Here is a 24,337-nt window from a genome sequence, read left to right on the forward strand (position 1 = left end):
ACTTTTTTTTTCTTTTTGCCAGTCTATGGAAATCACTCTAATTTTTTTCCTGACTGTCATAAGTGTGCCTGTCTATCCATTTGATCTTAATTGGAAAGTGTTACAGCTGCGGTGGATCTCCTTTTTACACGGTGATTTATGGAATGTGGTGGAAAGAGACAATGAACGGGTAGCCATTCAGGGCAGCATCTACTCCAGAATGGATTATTTAAGTTGGCTTTATGCATCATGGCACTGGTTCGCAAGTAGGGTGCTCACTCCTGGCTTCATTTTGGCCAAATTCCTTCCAAGCAAGTAGTCTATCTTCATTTATTCTGGTCTCTATCCTCTCCAGCTCCACAGAGGTCACAAGGCTACCACTAAGAATTATATCCACTGAGATGTCACTAGAACCTAAACAAGCATTCGAGGACTATTTCTTACCCATTCAGCTAGAACAGACGTTTTAGTCAAGGTTTACATTTGTTGCCCCAAATTTCTGTGGTTTTCAAAACCAGTTGATCACAGGACCAGAGGATATGTAAGGCTACCTAGAGAACTGGTATGGGTTGTCACTGGCACAAGGGTGGGGGAGTGTGGGTACTGAGGGAATTTTCACTTTTTACTTCATATGCTTTTGTATTTTAATTTTTTTTCAATAAGCACATAATTGCAAGTTGGTTGTAAGATCATAAAGGATCTCCCTATAGATTGCTGATTAGTTGCACAGGGGAAAGTTGTAATCGTGCAGTGATGAATTCCCATGATAACTTCACCAGGTGATGATATGAGCATCACAAGCAAAGGGGGCAGACCACCCGGTCATCACGTGGCTCTGCCTGTGATCTCCCTGGGAAGACACAAGGCCGCTTTTGTATTATGATAGTCACCTGAATAGAATCATGAGGAAGCATCAGATAAACCCAAATTGAGAAACATTCTCTAAAATAACTGGCCTGTACTCTTCAAGAATGCCAAGGTCACTCAAAGAAGGTCTGAGGAACCGTTTTAGATTAAAATAGATGAAAGAGAGCTGATGGTCAGATGCAGTGACTAATCCTGGATTCCGTTTGCTTTTTGTTTGTATGTTTGTTTTTTGTTCTTGGTTGAGTGCATTTATTATACTCGAGATCGAGGGTCATTCATGGAATGAGTTGCAGGTCATCTTGGCTAAGTGGCAGCACCGTGGCCACCACAAAAGGGGGACCAAGTGCCACATTGGGGTATGGAGTATGGATCAGATAGTGTCGTATCAACGGTCAGTTCTCTGGCTTCGATAACAGCTATTGCTTTTGTTCTTAGGAAATGCACACGGGAGTACTAACATGATAAAAGGACCTAAGCGATATGACCTACTTGTGGATGGTTCAGACACAGCAAATGACGTAGTTTTAAGTGCATTGTAATGAAAATCAATTTAAAATTAAAAAGTAGAGAAGTATAGGAAAAATCTAGAAATATTTCTTGCCTTGACATCAACTCTTGTTTTTCTTTCCTTGATCGGGGGGCCAGGTAGGGCTAGGACACCTCTCTTTCTTGTTGTTTGTTTGGTTGAAGGTCCCGGATGATTTTGGTGGTCAACCACATTTGGGAATTATAACCCTCCATTGTATGTTATCCCTTTGAGAAAGAGTTTGCGAGACTCACTTGGAGAGTGACCAGGTGCCACTGCCTAAGTAGCAGAGACTCCCTCAAAATTGGAGTGAAAGGGTGAAAATCGATTTTGTGTAGTTTGGGGATGCGAACATGGTGTAATTCAGGTTCTCTGTGGGTTTCAGTGTGGTCGGCAGGTCTTCGGTCAACCAGGTGACTTACTGTTCTTTAAATGCCACAAAACCTAGATGTCCTTCCTCCAGTTCCATTCTCTCACAAGTCCGATGATCAAAGTCGCACTGTATGCCTGAGTATCAGACTGTAAATTTAGGCAGAATGCATCCTGTCGAGCCCATTAAGTAAAATAAAGAGATTTTCCCCTGATCCAGGCTATTACAATTTCACATTTGCAAAGTATTTCAAATTCATTTTTAATGGACTGCTTCCCTTCAAATACATGTGGAGATAGATTTATAAAACTGTAAACAGTTTATGCATTTTTACAGATTTCCATTGTATGTGTTTGATACTGATTTACCTCTTTTTAATTGCAACAGAGATAAAGAATTAGTAGTTTAAAACAGTAGGAACTACATGTTCTGCTGTGATCAAGGAATTAGATAATCTGGCTTGTTTGCTTAAGGGGTCTGTATCTTGAGACTTTTATAGGGCAGTATTAAAGCTCTGAGCCTTCTTATTATGCCAATACCCAGAAGATTGCTTTAATGAGAAGTAAAGGGCCTTTTTCCAATTACAAGGGAATAACTGTATTAAGTTCCTGTGTTATGTCAACCTGCTTTGATTTGATTACTGCGAAAGAAATGGATTTATCTGTCAGTGTTACTTAATTAAGCCTTCTCATTGATGTTTTGCAGAGTAATATAGTGTGGTTTGCACATTTGAGCCTAAATACAAAGAAAATTGGCCTAAAACTAAGGCATGACCCCTGAAGATAACATGTAAGATTGATTGCTTGTCATTGCCAGGTCAGAGGCTGCAGTGTTAACCACAGGTAGAAGACTGGGATGTTGAAAGGATAAAATAAAAATTAGTTTATGGGACCGTGCAAGAAAACTGTATTTTAGGGAAGATTTTTGAATATTTAAAACTCTTTGGCTTCACGGGTATCAGTGAAACATCTGTAAATAAGGGATGGGATGAGAAAAGACTAGAAGGAGCGGAGGCAGTAGACTCGGTTAGAGTATGAAAGGAAATAGAAGAAGGAAAAAGCACAAGGAACGGATGCCGTTTGGGAGAAGTGGACCATTGTGGTGATGCAGAGCAATTACAGCCTACAAATATTTCAATTAAGCCAGCAGTCCTTTTCCCAGAGCCACACGAATGGCACCCTAGGGAGAAAAGAGGTATGGGGGAAAAACAGAAGAAAGGATAAAACTGTTATATGTTTTATCTTGGCTTTTCCCCCCCTGCACTGAAATAAATTTAATGAATCAATTACCAAGTAGGCATTTAAAAAAATCAATTTGTGTATCAAGTCATTACAGTACTATGGACTTTGCAACATAAAAATTACATGTATGATTTGAAAACTGCATGCATAATGACTTGTACATAAGAGTTATATAGTCTCTTCTATTAGAAAATGAGGCATATTGTAACACTTTTGTTGTTCTTTAATATTTTTAAGGTATCTTTCATTTCTCACACTTTGTGATGTATATTTGTAAATACATCTTTAAAGGTACTAATAAGCACCTAGTTGAAAACTTCCCCTAATATGCTCACTTTTCATTTAGATATTTTGAGGCTGATCTCTGTAAAATTGGAGTTAGATGCTATGTTGGTTTTTTTTTCGAAGTCTTTTGATTTGGTAGCTTGTTTCTGATTGTTACTCTCACCTGATCTAAGCTAAGAACATGGTTTTAGTAAGATTGAATTTTATTAACTGCTTTTAGATTAGTTAGATTTCAAAAACTCCAAAGAGGCAAATACAATTCATATTGTATTCTTGCCTCAAGTTACTCATGGCTCTCCGCTTTCTGGGCTCTTGCTTAGAATGATGAGATCTTGGGGGGCATCTGGGTGGCACAGTCAGTTAAGCTGCCAATGCTTGGTTTCAGCTCAGGTCATGATTTTAGGCTTGTAAGATTGAGCCCCTCGTAGAACTCTGTGCTCAGTGTGGAGTCCGCTTAGGGCTCTCTCCTCCTCCTCCTGCCACTCCTCCCCTCTGTGTGCTTGGTCTCTTTTTCTAAAAATAAATAAATAAATAAATAAATCTTTATTTAAAAAAAAAAGAGTGATGAGACCTTGGAAGGATTAACGGGTTAAGAGGAAGACTCTGACTGGTTAATTTAAAACATTTGAAATGGAAGGTTGCTAAATAACACCCACCTCTCCGTGTTTCATGTTAGAGTATTCCAGTTAGAATATTATCCAGATGACATGATCTTTGATCCTTCCAAATGATATGGATGGATCTAAAGACTTAAAGGTTACTTTTTTCTCAATTTTATACTTCAACCCTTTAATTCTCAAGAAGGTTTCTGAGTTTCAGAATAACAAGTACCAGCACATTTATAATGCAATAGTTATGCATTGTATTTGGTTACTTTCATGTGATCTGACTTTCTTGTTATATGAAAATGTGTTTACCGTTGTTGTCTTTTAAAGATTTTATTTATTTATTCATGAGAGACACAGAGAGAGGCAGAGACACAGGCAGGGGGAGAAGCGGGCTCCCTGCGAGGAGCCCGATGTGGGACTTGATCCCTAGATCCCCGGATCACGACCTGAACCGAAGGTAGATGCTCAACAGCTGAGCCACCCAGGCGTCCCTGTTTCCTGTTTTATAACACTGCAAAATGCAATTTACTCCATATTTTAAATATATGAGATTAGTTTTTGTTTTTGAAAAATTGTTTTGAACTTGAGGAAAATAATATTCTCTAAAGAGTGTTCTACAGGACATATTAATAATGGAAGTTTACATTGGAGGTTAGTAAAGGCTTAAATAGTGTAATAAATCTTCTCTGATCAAATTTTCCTACTATACTTTCCACTTAGTATTTCCACATTTTGCCTTTTTAAATGCATCTATGTATATCTATATAGAGAACTGTAAGATCATCTTGTACTTGACTTTTTGAGTTTTCAGATTTATTTGGTAAGGAAATCCATTACCACTCAGAAAGGCGGCATTGATGGCAATGATCTGAAAATGGAAAGCCCAGGTCTCTGTTCCTTACATCTGTGATATCTTCAAATTGGTGTGAGATGCCTCCCCACAACCCTCATCTTTTGCTCAATCAGATTTGGAAAGTGCTGAAAGTTTCTTGTTGGTTAGTGCTCGGATCCCTCATTATGAAGCATATCTCGTTTCTCATGGACAAAGAAAGAAGTAATTATGGTGGTGTGGACATTGTCCGTCAATATTTGAAGATTTTCAGCTCTTTCTTCATCTGTACTGGTACTCAAATTTAACTTCAAATTACTCCACTTAGAGCTCTTATTATACGGGGTGCTAATGAAAATGTGCACATCCTTAACACGCTCTTTGCTGATGAAATATTTTGAACTCTAAATTCATCTGGCACTGACGGAGAGCATATGCCATCTCAGTTTGTGTGGAGGGCTCAGCCAAGGGTTCTTCCTGGACTAGGAAATTAGTAGGAGCCACAGATGTACTCAGTCTGTGAGTCTCCATGATGATGTGGAGGCTATTTAATGGTATCCGTTGTTGCAGAGCGAGGGATTTGAGACGGTGTAGACCTCAACATGTCTCAGAGTGATTGTGTCTCTCCAAGAAGAACTTAGCCTCGGTCTCCCAACGCATTCTGAGTGTGTAGGAGCTTTCATCAGGAAGTCAGTCTATTTCTACATGAGTAGGAATTTGTAGACTTTTAAAGCAACTCAAATAAAACACTTCAGTTGTTTTTTTGGCTTCAGGAAACTTTAGGGCCGTGGGTGCTTGGCATGATCTGGGCTGTAAGTGTGGAAAGGACCAATAGACAACTCTAAGTATTCCCTATCAGCAGAGTTAGGTAACTCATGCTTGTTTGTTTCTTCCTCCTCCTCATCCTCTTCTTCTTTTTTTGGTTTTAAAATTTTATTTATTTATTTAAATTCAGTTCAGTTAACATAACACTTGTTATTTCAAATCAAGGTTAAATTTACATAATATTTAGTCTGTGTTCTTAGTTTGGGCCTTGGGTCAGCATATATAACTTTTGACAGCGTGTCATTTATATAGAACACAAACATTTGTTGCAGTGGTGAGAGGTAAAGGGGGTCTTCTGGAGATAAATCAAGTCACTAAAACAAATCTAAAAGGTACCAAATTCTCTCTGTGATTTTGCTGTAGAGGTTTGTGGAGAAGATGGGATTTATTCTAAACTTATTGGCTGTTTCTAAAATTCAGGGGAATATTTGAAAATCTCTGGCCTGTTTAGCAGACCTAGGCATCATAAAAATGGGAGGCTTAGATTTCTTTGAATAAATCACAATTTTACAGATTTACATGATTGGATTATCTTAGATTTTGGAGGGTGCTAATAAGTTATGCTCTCATGGGTATGTGTTGGTTACTGAGAATTTGCTACAGACCGGGGACTCCCCTAAGTGTTTAACAAATATTAATTAACTTATTTACTTTAACACTCACTCCTTGAGGTTGGAAATCCTATTATCCCTGTTATCTTGTTAGATACCTACTTTGGATGGGTCCTGGGTTTTTGCTTCTGTTTTCCTTGACCTAAGAGGCCATTAAATTTTCTAGGTTGGCAGATGTCCTTAGGGCAAAAATGTCTTCTCTACTTTACTGGGTTCTAGCTCTCAATTTAATTTTGGCTTGATAAGTGTGTATTATCTTCTCAGCTTATTAGTATCTTAAAGAAGATTTTTAAAACTTGATCCATCATTTTTAGTTTTTTTTGTGGGAGAGTTGTTCAAATATACTAGCCTTCCCTCGTTCCAAGAACGGAACGCAAACCCATTTATTTTGTAGTTGACAAAAGTGAGTTCAGAGAGGCCAGTGACTGGCTCAGACCATAGAGCTGGCTAATGCGGAGTGGCTGGTGAAATCCGAATCTCTGTCCCAACTCCTAGGGCTGTGTTTTCTGACATTTGTCCAGTCTATCTGAGAGTTTCCATCTTGCACATAAACAAAGTGGAGATTTGAGTAATCGGATCTTAAGTCTAATGAATGTGGAAATGGGGAATCATAGAAATGAAAAATTATCTCTGTGTGCCTTTTCTCAAAATGGACTGTTTTGTCCTAGTTCTGTCCAAACTTTGCTTTTGTGTTTTGGTGCTGAAATGTCAGATATTTTAGAGGGGCTTATCGAGCTACTCTAATAGAGTGAAATTTTGTGGCTTGTCAGGTTGCCTCCTGAACCAACTGTCAATCCTGTGGAAGTTGCTCAGTCTGTCCTCATTTAGGGTAAAATAAATGAGAAAAGTCTGGAACAATGGAACCCATTTTAGTCTTTTGGAAGAATAATTTCTGTCATCCACTTGCTTTATCCCTTGCCCTTCTGCTGCCTGGATTATTATTGTGTTTCTGTTATTTATTCCCATCTTGGTTGGAGAGTGACAGTAGGACAAGGGAGAAGCAGGAACTCCATGTTGAGGCAGCCTCTATCCCAGGCAGTTTTTCATTTGTTACTATGTTGCCTTAATGGATTTCCTGAATTATTTGTGTGCTTTTCTCCCATATTCATTGTGAATCTTGTTTCACTCCTTGTTTTGCCCACTCAGTAGCTTGTAGAATTTTGACTCCTCTCTTTTCTTTTCTTTCTTTCTTTCTTTTTTTTTTTTTTTATTTTGACTCCTTCCTGGCAAATATCCAGTCCATCACAGTGTACACTTTGATAAGCTCATTATACCTCTGGCTTTACTGTTACCTATTTTTATTTTCCAGTCTCTTGATTTCTTCAAATATTTACTTTTAGATACTTGCGTTGTGTATAATTCTATAATCTTTTGTGCGCTCAAGAATGGGCATAAACTCCCAGCTACTTTCACTGTGCCTGGGAAGACATTTGAGAAGTAGCATTCAAGATGGTCATGGAAAGAAATGAAGCTCTTGCCAGGGAGGACTTTAAAGCGTTGGAAAAGAGCATCCCCTGGCTTTGGCGTTGACAGCACCTGTGTTTGCCAGTTGCTTGGGAGAGTTTCCCGTTCCGACGAAGCCTCAGTGTTCTCATATATGAAATGTGGTACTGTTCGTGCATTAAAGTGCTTAGTGTAGTGGCAGAAACACTGACACTGAAGCTCACTAAATGTTAGCTGCTATTAGTTTTCGAGAGATGGAACGGTTCAGGCAGAGGGAATAGCAGGTACAGAACCATAGAGGTGTGGAAGTCTGCGCAGTGCCTGCATACACCAGCAGGGAAGAAGAAATGGCCAAGGGTAGGCCACATGCAGGTTTACTAAAAAAAGGGAGTCTGGGCAAGATGCAGATGCATCTGGATGCAGATGTGATGGGGATGTGTGCCGAATGCTGCTGAAAACTGGCAACCTTGGCAAGAATTTTAAGATAGGGAGAGAGCGAGGCAAGTGGTGGTGGTGTGGGGCGTGCATCTGTCTTGCGTTCCCAGAAAGGCAGGCTGGCGGTTCTCAAACTACTGTGCGCATGCAGATGACTCGAGGACCTTGTTCAAAACACAGTTTTCATGAGAGACCCACACTCAGGTGGTCAGCCGTGGACCCAAGATGCTGATTTTGAAATGAGTATACAGGTGATTCGCATGCAGCGGGTCCTCGGATGCCCTCTGAGACGTACTGGGACGGCTGCTGAAGAAATGCTCACTAACTGGCAGGCCTGATGAAGCTCAGTGGGAGGGGACATGGAAACAAATGACTTAAAAGCGACATGTTTACATTCATTATGAGTTACAAATCTCCGTGCTCTGGCTCTGTGGCTTCTGGCTCTTGGATACGTGAGATACAGACCTGTTTTCAAAGAAAGAAGCATGATCAGAAATCGGACGGTTGTCCTCTTCGGTTCGGGAGAGCCTGCCCTTGGTCCTCATCTTTCAGATGCCCCGGGAGGCCAGGGGATGGAAAGCCTGTTAAGAAGAGATCAGGCTGCGGGAGGAAGCAGAAAGGAAGGTGGAGCAGCGTGAGGTCGGGAAACGAGAAAGATGGAAATGAGAAAGGATGGGAAAAGAGCAGTCAGATCTGATTGGTTGGGAATCTATTTGTGAAGGAACCCAGCCAGTATTTAACCTGTTTTGAAAAAGCTAGACTTCCAGCATTTTTAATTAGTGGATTGCTCGCTTTTGAAATTGCCCAGTTGGGAATACTCAAGTTTTGATGTGTTTTATCTGCCTGCTAATTAGCAGGCTGCTTGGTTGACCATCATTTTCCCTTTATTCTGTGGACAGAAGATGTTTATGAGGGTCTCCTGAAACACTCCACTCAAGTCTGGGTTAAAAGGTGTAAGTCGCTGTGTATTCAGTAAGAGTTCATACTAAACTATAAATTACATCCTAGGGCAGCCCGGGTGGCTCAGCGGCTTAGCGCCTGCCTTCGGCCCAGGGTGTGATCCTGGGGTCCCGGGTTCTAGTCCCGCATCGGGCTCACTGCGCGGGGCCTGCTTCTCCCTCTGCCTGTGTCTCTGCCTCTCTCTCTCTCATGAATAAATAAATAAAGATCTTAAAAAGAAATACTAATACATCTTTCTCCTTCATCTTGCTTCTTCCGTTTTGCTTTTTTTTTTTTAATTTTTATTTATTTTTGATAGTCATACAGAGAGAGAGAGAGAGGCAGAGACATAGGCAGAGGGAGAAGCAGGCTCCATGCACCGGGAGCCCGACGTGGGATTCGATCCCGGGTCTCCAGGATCTCACCCTGGGCCAAGGGCAGGCGCTAAACCACTGTGCCACCCAGGGATCCCCCCGTTTTGCTCTTTAATGTGGTTTTCCCCTCAGCACTGGGCTTCTCAATCTAGACACAACTGAGACTTGGGGACAGAGCTTAGCGTGTGTGTCGTGAGGGGGATTCCAGCACCATGGGACGGTCAGCAGCATCCCTTGGCCTCTGCCCCCTCCTCCTGTGCCCCAGGTTGTGATGACACCAGAAATGTCTCCTGGGGGCCGAAATCACCGGTGATGGAGAACCATTCCTCTCTCCTCCTTGTCTCTGCCCACTCTTTTGTGTTTAAAATTTTCCCTGAAGATTAGAACCATAAAATGGGTCCAGACAACCTGAACTCTTAATGGGATATAGCGATTCAACTCTGTTCCTTCATTACTTGTTGGTCAAATGTAAGGGGTGGGGGGGAAAGAGGGGAAAAAATCTCTCAAATTAATCCGGGCTGGCTGTTTCAGGTGAAAAGGAAGTCAAGGCCTGCCAGACTTCTGAAGATCCACAGCGGTTGAGAGATTTTTGGCATTTATGCTTTCTGTTGCTGAAAATATTTGATTTGGGGGTAAGGATGAGGAGAACCATGTAGGCTGGCTAAACTCCCCGATCCAGAGGGTTCTAAGTCCCCTCTTCAAGTATTTTGGCCTGGCACACCTGTAAGCCAGGAGATGGGTTGTTAAACAGCGGATTTGGGCAAACCCTGGATGCAGCAATGGAGCTTTCTTGACATCCCTTAAAGCTCGCAGTGACAGCCTTCAGCTGTCCTGGGGGGGACATTCGTTTGCAGTTGCATTAGCTTCTGAAGCACCAATAAAAGGAACAGAGATATTTGTTTAAAAAAAGAGAGAAAAGATTCAAGTTTAGTGGTAATAGTTGTTTTTTGTTGTTGCTGTTCTATCTCTTAAGATATGCTAAAGTGCTGTGTACTCCACTGTACCCAAAAATAAATCCATTAATTATACCATGATTATTTCATCTGATAATAAAACAACAGTAATAAAAGGAATGACAGTGCATTAGGAGAATAAACAGTATCGCTGAAATGTTAGGAAACACAATAAATGGGATTATGTCTCCTGAACCGAAGTTTCACACCTCCTCCTCCAGTGCTGTCAGAGGAAGTTTGTGATGGCCGTCTGTTACCAACCAGGATCAAAATAAGAGAACAGGGAAACTTTTTATCCTTATAGAGTACCTCTCATCAACAATCTCGAAGCCATTTCTAAATATAGAGTGACTGATCTTTAAAACATTTTTTTACGTTTTAAGCAATTAATATGATAACTTAGCTGTTAGACTCTCCAGCCCGATTTTCTCGCCACTTCAAACACTCAGTGGTCAGCTGTTAGGACTTTGCTGGTGCAGAGTTTAGAAGAATTTCAGCTTTCTGGTAGTCTGGGTAGGTCTCTCCATTATCACTTAATCAAGAAAAACATTGCTTTAATGACTTTGATTTTCACATCTCAGTGCCCAGATTAAGGATTGTAGCCAAGTGGTCAAGTCTATTAAAATAACTAAAATACTGAGACAATGTTGTCTTTACTTAAAACATTAAAAAAAAAAAAACCCACCCAAAATTCTAATATCCTTGTATTGTACTGGTGGAGATAGAGGACTGAATCCTCTTTGTGTCGTGTGTATTTTGTTGCATGTCTGTTGTCTGGTAGAGTGAGCCTTGACTAGGGAACGAGAAGTATCCAAGAGCATTATGGCATAGATTCCGCTCATGTCAGCATGAGTAGTTACCTTACTTTCTAAAACACACATTTAAGGTTGCGTTAGTGTCGTTTTAAACTCACTTTGTACAAAAGATCTTAATAAAACTTTAAGTGTAGTTTCGGGTCCATAAAAGTTGAGGCTATGAAACACTGAAGGATAGAAGTAATTTTTATGTTCATACCTCTGGTTCCTGAGGGTCCAGTTCATTTCTGCTGTGAATTTAAATGAGTTAATTTAAGTAGATGGGTCAGAAGCCACTATCATCGTGGTAGCCCCGTGCCTGATTCTTAATTAAAGGCAACAGGAGATTAATTTGAAACATTAATTTAAAAGTGCATATACAAAAAGAAAGAATTATTGCAAGAAAGCCTAAAGAACTTTTCTCTTGTCCCTAGATGTAGAAGACAGAAGTAGCTCAGGGTCCTGGGGGAACGGAGGACATCCAAGCCCGTCCAGGGTAAGTATATCTAATCTTTTTTCCCCACAACCAGACATCCCACATATGTAAATTGACAAACTGAAGGTGAGTTTTTCCCTCTCTCTCTCTCTCACACGACTGCACAGATACATATACACGCATACTAAGTTTAATGAGGATCAGCTTGTGTTTGCAATTTTTTCCCATTCTCTTATTGGATGCTGTTATTGAATTTGACACCTGTTCCACTTCTGCTAAACAGAAGAAAAATCCTATATTAAATATTTGGCCTTACTTTGCTTGTTACTGATCCAGCATTACAGAAAGTTATTTGTTGTAGATGGCACAACTTTGAAAAAAAAATCTGGGATTCCTGTAATGTGTTGGTGTATATAGACGACAGAATAATTCTGAGTACAGGGTATGAAGCTCTATCTGGTCAGTGTAATCTACATAATAAATCAAGGTTGATTTCATTTCATAAACATGCTATTAATGACTTTGGTCACCCGTTGGGTTCATTCATTTATTTGGTTTCAAATTTTTGCTATTCTTTTCTCATGGTTTTCCCTCATGCTTTAGTTGTTACTTTGGGTATAATGGAAAGACCATGGAATGGGGTAAGAGTAGGGAGGTTAGGCCACGTGCGTCTGTGTGTATGACCTTGGGCATGTCATTTCACTTCCTTGGTCCTCCTTTTTGTAATTCGTAAATCGAAGAAGTAAAGCCAGAAGCTCTTTTATGTTCCTTCCCACTTAAATATATATATGATTTTATGTATAATCTGTTTTTAATGGAATCATTTCTAGTCCCTCTAAAATCCATGTCAGCTTTTCTAATATACATATAAATACCCCAAATTAAAAATAGACTGAGAGCACATAGTCAAACAAACACGTGCCCCTCCCCCAGCCAGCTGCATAAATGAAGCATTCTGCAGGGAGGGAACATTTTACTCTAAGTATTCACATACATTTGAGGTGGGGGTGTTTCTATTTTGGCAAGGAGGCAAGGAAGGTAATCAAGCTCTCACAATGAGGACGTGTCAGCAAGCTGTGGTTGTCCGTTTCCACCTGTCCTTTGACCTTGTGGTTCTCAGTGTGGTCTCTACGCGCAGCAGGGTCTGTAAGCTTAACCAGGAGCTTTGCTGAAGCCACTGTGCCAGCTGTCGGGGCTGGTATCCTAATGCATTATATGGATGGGTTGAGGAAATCTTTCCTCCTCCTCACGTTACAGGCTGCACTTGCAGAAATAAATCCATTCCTCTTGACAGCAAGTGTAGGAGATGACACAATTTTCCCCTATTGTTTAGCTCATTCACACTTAGTGTCTTAGGACTTCTCACTTTAACACACACGCTATCTTTAATTGTTCTTTTGAGAACAAGGTCCCTTGGGACCGTCGTCCTGACTTTCATTTTTTCAGTGACTGTCCCGCCATTTTTTTCAGGGCATATTTTGGTGAATAATTTTGAGTCAGTGTTTTGTAGTTTCTATCTTCTAGATGCAGGTAGCTTGCATGTGACAGATTTCCGGGCCGAGCGTGTCTTCTCTCCTCTTAGAGTGGTGACATTATCCGCTACCTTGCAGCACTGTGCTGTGCTTTAAACTAGGTAGTGTATATGAAAGTACACTAAGATGAGGACCCTTAATAAGTAAAAATCAGCCTTATACAATGCTCCGTATAGAATAAGTGAGTGCAAAACCCATGCTAGGTATTTAAAATATGACATTTTTTAATACACTGACATATTGACAGCCTTATATTGCAGTATCATTTCAGTTAATTTTTCTAAACAAGGAAAAGTGATTAAAAACAGGATTATTTGGAACCTTAACAGGTCCAGTTATTCTCTCCCAAAGTGACGTGCGTTTGCATTTTTCATACAGCGTCCGTCTTTTTTTGTGTGGGCAGATCCTGCCCTTTGGCTAACATGCCAACTGATGCCTCTGAGTATATTTGACTTGGTCTTTATGGGCAGTGCAACCAGCTGAGCAGATCGACTTTTTTTTTTTCCTTTTTGGTTATTTTATGCACCTTAGTCTGAAATTTGAACCCTGTAATATAGATGATTTTTAACTTTTCCTATATGTTATCTGATTCCTCCATTAATAAGTGGGCAGTTTAAAAACATTATTTTAATTTTAAATTTCATTGAAATGATGAGATCATTGTAATCATGACAGTTTTCTGCCCAAAATTAATGTCTGCTTTAAAACTTTTTCCTGCCATACTTTTCCAAATCCAGGAGTACTAATTTATGCTAAAGTTTTGATGTTTGTTCATAGTCATGCTGTAATATTTTCATGTTCTAACGTGTTAATTACTTGCGGAATGATCCAGTTCTCTTACAACCACAATAGCAACTGTAAAAAAACATTGAAATTTCAATACCCTAAAACCAAATGTTGGTTTAAAAGGCTCTATCTTGGTCTTCTAAAAGCAATTCATTATAGGCGATGGGTCATTTTTCCCTGATAGCACAATATTGCTTTTTTCTTTTTTTAAATAATGTGGTGGGCTTGCCTGCACTTGAATGGCTCAGCCGGTTAAGCATCTGCCTTTGGCTCAGGTCATGATCTTGGAGTCCTGGGATCAAGCCCTGCATGGGGCTCCTTGCTCTGCGGGGAGCCTGCTTCTCCCTCTCCCTCTGCTGCTCCCCCTGCTTATGCTCTCTCTTTCTGTGTCAAATAAATAAATAAATAAATATATAAATAAATAAAATCTTAAAAAAAATAATGTGGGCTTACCAAAATAGTGACTTCTAATATTTATAGTGCATTTTATATATGTCAGGTGTTTTACATACATTATTTCATTTAATCATGCCAACAACTTCCTGCAGTTGATTCTATTATTATTGTTCTAAGCTTTCACAGCTACCTTGAGGAAAACTTGAACTCTGCAGACTTGTAGAGCCCTCTCTTAACCAGAGGACCTGTGAAGAGGCAGGTCCCTTATAATGAGGTTCCATGGTGGGAATGTGGACTTCAGTTTCTTTGGATCTTGGAGCTGTCAGTAGGGGGGTATTTATATGCTGATTTATTCATGCGAAATGAAAACTTATGATGTTGTTTTATTTACAGAACTATGGAGATGGGACTCCCTATGACCACATGACCAGCAGGGACCTTGGGTCACATGACAATCTCTCTCCACCTTTTGTCAATTCCAGAATACAAAGTAAGACCAATTTTAAATTAACATACACTTTTTGAATGCTGATATTTTACTATAGAAAGAGGAGAATTCAGTCCAGACAGAGGATCTGTTTTTAGGGACTTGGATATTTAGCCCGTTCACTCTAGTAATTTTAAGTTGCAGAAAAATACTGACAGTTTATGCTTGATAATTGTGCGTAAAGGACTAAGTTTTATAACCGTGTGGAATTATAGGATTTCGGTGATACCGAATCGCCATGGAAATTTTGTCTTTCTTAGGTATAAAGCTCGTATTCTAATTTCAACAATGCAATACTTGTTTTTTGAAATTTCAATGATGCAATACTTGTTTTTTGATTTAAGGTTGATAAAGTCAAAGTGGTGAATATTTAAAATGAAAATATCTTCAGGCCTGTCCATTGGCAGTGATATATAGCCTGTATCACCTATAAATTCTTACTAAAAGGGTTGTGGAACCCCTTTAATAATAGGTTTAGATGACTGAAATCAGAGTAGTGTATTCAAGTTGAATTAAAAGATCTGGTTGTGTATTTATCGAGGTGTGAGCTTTAGAGGGCTGATGGTGTAGGCAGACTGTAGCTTACTTCACTGGAAGCCAGCTACGCTTGAGGTAGCTTATGAGTTTCCAGCATGTCCTTCATACTAGCATCTTTTGAGTATTTTTCTGTTTCGTTTACTCTATAAGGATGTGTGTGTAACAGCAGTAACCTGAGCAATGAGCAATAGCAGATTGCTTTAGTTTCAAGTGAAGCAATGATCTTTGTTCTGGTAAATGTGTTTTTTTTTTTAGCATTATTAATAAGTCTCTCAAACTTGGTTGAATTCTATTGCAAATCTATCAATAAATGAAGTTGAATTTCTTGGCAGAAGGCATTGGACCATACTCCAAGAAAAACACACGGTCATAATTATATCACTCTGAAACCATAGTTGCAAATGCTTCTAAAGAATGTCCCTATTTTTAAGCCTTGGAAGCTTACTTGTAATTTAGTGTATAGATAGTCCTCGAATATCAGTCATTTTTTCAAAAGTCACCATCAAGTCCATCTAAAGGAATCTCAGGTATTTAAAACAAAGGAGACAAAGCAGAGAAATACTAGCAACTTATTTTAAGTGGATGATGTCATATGTTTGTGCCTTTATGGGTTTTTTTGTGTGTGCCTTTAAATATCATTCCAACTTTGAGAACCATGAAGTTGTGTTTGATCATAGGTTCTTATATTTGTGTTTTTCTTTAGGATGATAAATTTCATATCTATGTTTTAATTTTGCAGCTAAAGCCAGCTTCCCAGTTTTTTAAATACATGAATACATGGTATATTCTCAACTGCCCTTTGTGTCCAAATCCATATTCAGTGTCATGGTCTTTGTGGAAGTTTTCATTCTACCAAATGAAGGCATTAGACTTCCCTGGAAGTTGTTGACAGCAGTCAATACCTGCTTTCAGAATCTTTAGTTTTCATTTTAAAATCAGTTGTTGATAGGGAGTTGCAACAACTTTCCCATTTTCAGGATACACAGATAAGGAAGACTAGATACATTTGTTCACTTAGGTTTTAAAGAACGACTTTAGGCTCTTTAGCGACGATGTTAAATTCGAACACCTTGTTTCTCTAGTCACCCTGTCTCAATTTCATAAGATAGAATAAAAGATTAAGTAGAAAATAATCATCTTGGAAAGTGGTACTTTGACAGCATATTAAAGGACTCCCCTAGAAGATTCTTTTTAAAAAATTTAAAAGAAGATTTTATTTATCTATTCATGAGAGACACACAGAGAGAGGCAGAGACAGAGGCAGCGGGAGAAGCAGGCTCCCTGCAGGCAGACCCAGGATCCTGGGTCTCCAGGATCACGCCCTGGGCCGAAGGCAGGCACTAAACTGCTGAGCCACCCAGGAATCCCAACCCCTAGAACATTCTTAAGCTATCCTCTGATGGGTGAAAGTAAAATAGAATAAATGAATGGCTCCTCATATTTAGAGGTCTGTGTTATGTACATGAGGAAAAAGTTTTGCTCAAGAACCACTTGATAAATTAATATCACAGAAAACACCCAGCAGTGCAAGGACACTAAATATTTGTTCTTGTTCATCTGTCCTCGTGGGCCACTGTTTTACAAGCCAAATTCGTTTTCCCATCCAAATAGTATTTAAAATCTACGTGGCCTGAGAGCCTGGAGCTAGAGCAGAGAGAGCTGACTCCTTTCACTTAGTCGTTAAAGCTGAAAGTCCCTGTCAGCTGTGTTCTTTTATCCCGTCTGCCCTCCTTCCCATTAAACTCTTAAATATGGAGGCCAAGACAGTCTCCTGCATTGTGGTAGGAAATGCTACTATGTCCGGGAGGCTCCCACCCACTGTTCCCCATGAAAGGACTTCTCTGTTAGATAAGCTGTCTGGTCTGAAACATGGCTCTTTATTGTTTACAAACTGCTACATTTTCCACCTCAAGCAGATTTTTGCACAGAATGGATTTGTGCTGGGGCTAAATGGTTTATCTGACATTAACGGCGCAGTGTCAGACTGGGGTCAGGGAAGTCGCCCTCGGAGCGACAGGCCACGGCGCAGTCTGCAAAAAAGGGAGAAAGACATTTAAACAACTACGAAATACCTTGCATTTTTAGTTGGGAAAAGAATTTAAAAATATTTTTAGAGGCCTGCCCACGGATGCTGCATTAACTCTTCCCGGGCCTGTGATTTCTCTCTCACATACCAAATGGCTTCTTGATTGGCTCGACTGTCTCAGGGCTGGATTAGGGGAACAAAGATGCTCATTGATTTTTGGCCAGGCTGCTGTTTATTTAAAATAAAACCACTTTCGAGATGGGCCACGCTTGGTGTTATGCCATGCCTTCACAAAGGGAAGGTAGGTCGTTTTCGAGAAATTAAAGACAACCGATTTACAAATGGAGACGGAGATAAAAACGAGACCTGTTAGTGCAGCCAACAATTTGGCCTCACGGAATACATGGTATATTCTCAACTGCCCTTTGTGTCCAAATCCATATTCAGTGTCATGGTCTTTGTGGAAGTTTTCATTCTACCAAATGAAGGCATTAGACTTCCCTGGAAGTTGTTGACAACAGTCAATACCTGCTTTCAGAATCTTTAGTTTTCATTAAAGCTACAAAGGATTTCTTTACATGTCAAAGATTTAATTCTGCTGTGATGTCACATTAGGGTAAAAGCTATAGCATAAGAAGTAAATCAGCCACTTTATTGGACCAGATTCTCTCTTGTCAAATCAATCAAGCCTGTGACTGAATTAGGCGTCTGCTGCAGAAACAAGTGACACTAATTTTACGGGAAAGAGTTATTAACTGCAGATGACCTGATTTTTTTTTTTTTTTTTTTTTTTTAAGTAAACTGTTCACTTAGCGGGGTTTTATTTTGTGGCAGGGAACGAAAAAAGTAATGAACTGCTCTCTCCTTTGGGGAGTGCATTACTATTATTATTATTATTATTATTATTATTATTATAATATTTTGTTCTCTATGGCAATACTCTACTGTTTTGGAGATATGATGCAGGCATTCATTGCTAACGTTTGCTCATAAACTCTTACCACAGCAAAACCCTTTATTACAACTCTGAACTTTTTGATTTCACAGGAACGGTTTTGCATAAATGTTCCAGTTTTTGTGATATATAATACTTAGGTTTGGCGCCAAAATACCAAAACCCGATTTATTTGTGATCTCAAACTTTTGCAGAGTGGTCTGTAATTTATAAGAGTAATAGAGTACCTCCATTAATTCATTCTTTTAGAAATAAGACTGCATATCTGAATGTAATATCCTATTTTGACAGCTTGCGAATCTCTAAACTAAAAATGAACAAATGAACACAAGGGCACTCGCATGCATGCGTCGATGTGTGCACACACGCACGTGCACGCACAACACACGCCCCTTCTGTGCGCACACAAACAGGCCTCCTGGTTTATAAGGCTGCACCACTTCTCTCATTACTGTCTGTAGTTATAGTTGCCATACGAAGTTTTGGAAGTTGATATTGTGTAAATCCTTTAAAGGAAAACGTAACTAAAATAAAAAAAGCCAGCCCCTAATTAAAAGGAAAAATAACTGTGCATGACTTACTGTTTTCCTTCTCGTGGCGGGGGTGGGGGGAGCCTGGAGGAGTTGAGAGCCTGTAGCACCGACTCATCTCCCTGACTGCCTGCACTGACCAATACATAGATTTTCTCTCTTTTTGAAATGTTATTTATTTATTTATTTCTATTGAGGTACAAGTGACATATGACATTATATTAGTTTCAGGTGTTCAGCAAAGTGAATCAATATTTGTGTATTCTGTTCTTACCTGACATTTTCTGAATCCTCAATCACTGCTTTCATTGCGTAGAGACGCGCAAGCCGGTTTGCATTTTTGCTTCTTTGAAATGCCATGTCCTGTTTCACGTCTGGAAAAAAACAAATCGCTTTTTCTTTGTGACTACTTATGACTATTAATGATAATAACGTACGCTCGATGTGTTGGAAACTTGTTTGCTGCAGTTTTTAAACGGCTTAATTTATAAACCTACAAACCTTTATAGGCGGTCAGTGAGTAGCTTTCGGAATATGCTGATGGGACAGAGGGGCCGTGGCTCTGAGTCTTGTGTTTTTAAGAGGATTATATGCTATGGCATAGTTTGAAAATACTGATAAGGGCTATATGCAAAGGGTATGGTTTTTTTTTTTTTTCTTTTCTTTTCTTTTTAACATTCTTGTCCTTGCTTGTTTTCTTGCAAGCATTAAACTTCTGCAGGTTAATTGTCCGAATATTTTTACAATGGGAAAACAATATATTTTCTAGCTCAAACTTTTTTGATCCGGGGAAGGATCTAAGCATGCATTTTCCTTCTATTGTTCCAGAGCCTTAATTGAAAACCAGATTGTTTGAGTGAGCAAGTTGCCGGTAGGATTATAGCCATGCATGGGTAACTGAAGGATGTGAAAAGTGATACTTCTGTACAGTTGGGTGCAGCTTAGTTCAACATCAGCTGCTGTGTTTTTCTGTGTCCCATTGTGAATGGTTCGGCTTCCTGATTGCGGTGTTTGGTTCTAGTCCCACTGACGGCATCTACTACTAGGGCCCTAAATAATTTCCCACCATAGGGTAACTGGTCTCTAAACTAGCTCAGTGGAACATTTTACTGCAGGATTAGGTCGGGGTTTCAGGCAGAACTGAAGAAAGCTGCTGGCTTATAGGATGACCTTTGAATCTCATCTGGGTTAGCGGTTGATATTTTGATTTGGTTACTGTGGTCATATTGTGACAGCTGCTAGCTCATTATAATTCGGTTCCACTGCTCCGTTTGCCTAGCAGGAATATTTAGGTTTGTATTACTTCAAAGTGTTTATGACTACCCTGAGTTTAGCCCAGCATAAAGGTGAAGTGTTGTGAGTGTTTTCAAATCCCAGTGGCAGAGGCCAGTGGCACAGTCTTCTTGTAAAATGGCGAATGTGAGTAGATGCTAATACAGAGCGTTTTTCTTTTCATTGTAAAACTGGAAATAAACCTAAACGAAGAGCCTCTTACAAGGAACAGTGTTCTGAAAACCTTAACGTTCAACAACCACAAAGAAATACAGTTTTTTCAAAGCATGGGTAAGATTTGACTTGACCTCTTTGTCAGATGTTTTCTTTCTATGCAGGAGTTTAAATATTTGATTAAAAAAAAACCAAAACTTGTTCAACAATGGCGAATGTTTGATTTTCTGAAATGTCAGAGGTCAAATAATATTTTCGTAACTTGGTGAAAATGGAATTGTGAATGTGGTATCAGCTCCAGAAATGTTAGTTCACCGTTGAATTGTTCTGAGGTTTGATAGGGATAGGCTGCTTGCGGGTTCAGTAGTGAGGGATGGCTGTGTACTTTCAGTATCTTTTTTTTTTTTTTATGACACTTTTTTTTTTTTTTTTTTTTTGCTTGAGGTTATCTTGATATCATCTGTTATCTCTTGGACCGATAATGTGGTAACAAGCAACTGCTGAGAGAAGAAACATTTAATTGTGTTATTTGTTGTTTGCTTTCTTTGTTGGGGAGTTTTGTTATTTGAAGATGTTAACTTAAAATGTCTTCCCAAAGTATTGAGAAATAAGACTATTTTAAGTGTCTTCCCAAATGATACTATCAATCCTGATTCTGAGCTAAGGCTGGGAGCCAAAGAACTGCCTCTTCTGCTCTCTGCTTTGCCACAATCGTGGGTGGCTCCTCAGGTCAGGTCTTTTCACATCTTTAGATTGAGGGTGGAACAGACCTTTAGATGATCCCTGAGGTAATTTTCTCATCTGATGGTCCATTGATCTTTTAGGTATGCCATTTTGTCCTTCTGCTATATTTTATCTTTAGAGATGTTTTATCGTTATTTCTAATCCATTCATCTCTATTTTATGATACCTTCAAGTAACTTTGCTAGTGATGTGTTTTCCAAATGTTATTCTTTAAAGCCTGACTCAAATGGATGTTTCTTTTCTACCTCAGCTCATTCCATATCTGTAGTTAAGGGGTTGGATTGATTGAGGATAAAATAATAACTCATTAAGTTGCATCACCAGGAGAAAAGCGTTGTGTCTGGGCCAATGCCTAGCATTGAGTTGTAGGACCTGTTGAGTGGTTTCATTTGTGAACAAATCAGGACACCAGATACAGAGGGTTTAAATCCTGAATGAAAAGCCCATAAATTAAAAATCAGGCCTACATCTATCTCACTGTCTCAGAAAGAAAACCCTCGACTGGAGCTGGTCTTACAGAAATTCATTCTATGGTTCTATATCCTTGATGGTGCAGAATATTCTAACATCAGAGAACAGATCACATTACAGCATGGTAGATTTCAATTTTCACTAAACAATACCACAAAATATTCTATTTATAAAAAATAAGTAATGTCATTTTTTTTTGAAAGGCTCCTGAAAAAAGTTAAGTATTTCCAGTTTTCAGATAGGAAAACTTATTTCTTCTTGTCCAATCAATAAAAATTACGGTCTTTCTTTGATTGGTCTTGCTTCCTTTCCACTCAGCCATTTACTGTATGAATATACTACAATCAGTGCTGTGATAATCAAATACTTTCTAGTCCAGTTTTATGAAATTTAGAAGAACTGAGAGCAGAAAAAAAACATTATTTGAAAACTATAACCGACAGAATAATATAGAACTTCTAAATAACCACAGGAAGATTTCTTACATAAAAAGTTATGGACTCTAAGAGAAAATACATCATTTTAGAGTTAAATAAAAGTAAAAAGTAGTTTGTGTTGGGTAGGAATACTCTTGCGTAGAAGTAATGGAAAATGTGACTAATGGTTGCTTAAGAAGAATTTTACTTCTACTGGAAGTCTCGTAGTAGGCTGCTGCTAAAATTGGTTTGGAGATCATTGACGCCAAAGCAGGTGTCTGGGTGATTCTTTTGTGCTTTCCCTCATTGTCTCAAGATGACTGTCACAGCTTTAGATGTCAAGTATGGGTTTGATGCAGCAAGAAGCAGGGAAAAGGAAGCCCAGCAGTGTGATCCCCTGTTCCCCTAGATCCCATGGCCATCTCCAGCTACAGACTTTGGGTAGGGTGGGAGGGAGTGTCTACACAATAGCTACTCCCGCCGGGTCAATAGAAGGAGACAAGAGAGAAGGGGGTTGGGAATGCATCTCAGGCTTGGTGACTTCCAGGGTTTTATTTAGTTTCTTCTCAGGGGAAAAGTACATAATTTTAAACATAACAGTCTGGAAAATGAAGAACAAGGTTCAAACTTTCCTGTAGTAAGAAAACTACGAAATGGACCTCAACTCTAAATTCTGGGAGGCAAATTAGAAAAAGGGACAAAGAGACGTGGAGTAGAAAAAAACCAGGTAGTTGAAATGGGAGAGGTGGAGAAAGTGCAGCTGGGAGAGTGAGCCACGGGAAGGAGTGTGGGGCCTGCTGTTCTCACTTCATCTCCAAGGCCTGTACCTTCATTGCCATCCCGTGAGCAAGGCAGCAACCAGCCAGAGGCAACCTTCTTCAAGTACACATCACCCACAACCTTCTCTTTCAGACCTCTGGCTTGAGTTGTGTCTCTGTGCCGAGCACCCTGGTGGGGGGGCGGGGGGGGGGCGGAGGGCAGCAGACCCTTAGCTCCACCGTGAGCCTTTTGCACAGGCCTGTTGGTGGTCTTTGGGAGTGCCCACTGCCACTCCTAGGACACGGTGCAGGCCCGGCATCCTGGAGCCACAAGGTCCCGGGACATGCCATTACAGGTGCCAGGCGGAGATCTTGTCCCTGCACCACTGCTAAGCCTGTGTACTTCCCTCCGACAACCTGCCAGGCCACCGTGAAGCGCTCAGACAAGAATGCCCGTTGCCGGAGGCAAAAAGAAACAACAACAACAAAAAACCCTCCATTGTATTTTAATATATAAACAATTGTATTTGTTGATCTTTAATGTGGGGGATTAAGTGCAGCCAGAAGGCATTTAATTTTAGCTAACATGCCAAGACTGCATGAAACTGTGGGGAGAACTGGATTCAACTTCTGGCCAGAGGTTTCCCATCCCTGTAGAACACAGTCGTGGCATGAATCAGGCCAGTGAGGACGCAGGCAGGTGTTTTTTTCTCCTGGTTTTTCATTGGAAAGTTGGCTCCTTGGAATTTTGCACTAAGGTTGATATTTAAAGGATGCCTGTGATAGCAGTAAGCAGTAGCCTACTTCTTAAGTGGATCCTTGAGTCGGGGGATTTAACACTTTGACTTTCTCGAATCTTTCACTGCCCCTTGGCTCCAGGAGAAGCATCAGTAGAGTCACAGGGTCTCTGCACTAATGTTCATGAAAGCTGTGTATCCACCTTAGTGCCATATGGATCGTCAATAAAAATAAGCCTGTTTTCTCTGGTCACATTATCACCTTCATTAGGACCACGGCAGCGAAGGACCTCCGTTCTAAGCCTTGCAAGTCTTGGGAGGCGTGTGGAAAAGTAGAGTGGGCCAAGCTCCAGTGCAGCCATAGTCTTGACTGTTCCACTTCCTGGTGCTAGGACTTTGGATGAGTTTCTTAGGATGTCCACCTTTCTCACTTCTGTGAGCAATACCTGTCATACTTACCCCCCCCCCCCCGAGTCACTGGAGCAGTGCAGTGAAGTGATACAGGTAGTAACAGCCGCTCTGTAACTGTTCTCTTACCCCTTGCGAGGCTACACATTGGTACTCTATCACTTCTCTCTGTAATTAATCGAAAAATGTATAGACCTTGGGTCTTGGGTGCTAGCAGCTTTAAGACACCTTTACCTGCTCAGGAGATTGGAACTGAAGGCGAGAACAGGTGGAGATAGTATGGAATATTTGGTTCTCTAAACATCAAGAACAACACGATAAGATTTCTTTTTTAGCCAATTCACAAAAACAAGTACCTCTTTGGGGACAACTTTGTTGAATTCGGAAACGCCCCTTGTGAAATATTTGCCTCCAGTCATTTGTCTCTCCAACTTAAATATTCTCAAATTTCGTTGTTCCATGTAGCTAAAAACACCTTGGTGTAAGGTATTTGAATGATGAGGCTAGGGGGGCCCACTGGCAAGTTGAGATTTCTTTGCTTGCATTGTAGGCCATCTGAGTAATGAGCAACAGCTAGGTAGGTTGCTTTTCAT

General features: G+C 40.0%; 1 protein-coding gene across 22 annotated transcripts in view; it reads left to right on the forward strand.

Annotated features, from left to right (window-relative positions):
* Positions 1–24,337, forward strand: part of TCF4 (transcription factor 4) — a 361,238-nt gene that overhangs the window by 109,689 nt on the left and 227,212 nt on the right. For all 22 annotated transcript variants that reach the window (XM_072822655.1, XM_072822688.1, XM_072822592.1 and 19 more), the window contains 2 exons: positions 11,514–11,575; positions 14,623–14,719. In XM_072822655.1, the coding sequence (XP_072678756.1) occupies positions 11,514–11,575; positions 14,623–14,719 (159 nt within the window). The remainder of the gene's footprint in view (positions 1–11,513; positions 11,576–14,622; positions 14,720–24,337) is intronic.

This window comes from Canis lupus, chromosome 1 (genome assembly GCF_048164855.1).
Source record: "Canis lupus baileyi chromosome 1, mCanLup2.hap1, whole genome shotgun sequence".
NCBI classification, from domain to species: domain Eukaryota; kingdom Metazoa; phylum Chordata; class Mammalia; order Carnivora; family Canidae; genus Canis; species Canis lupus.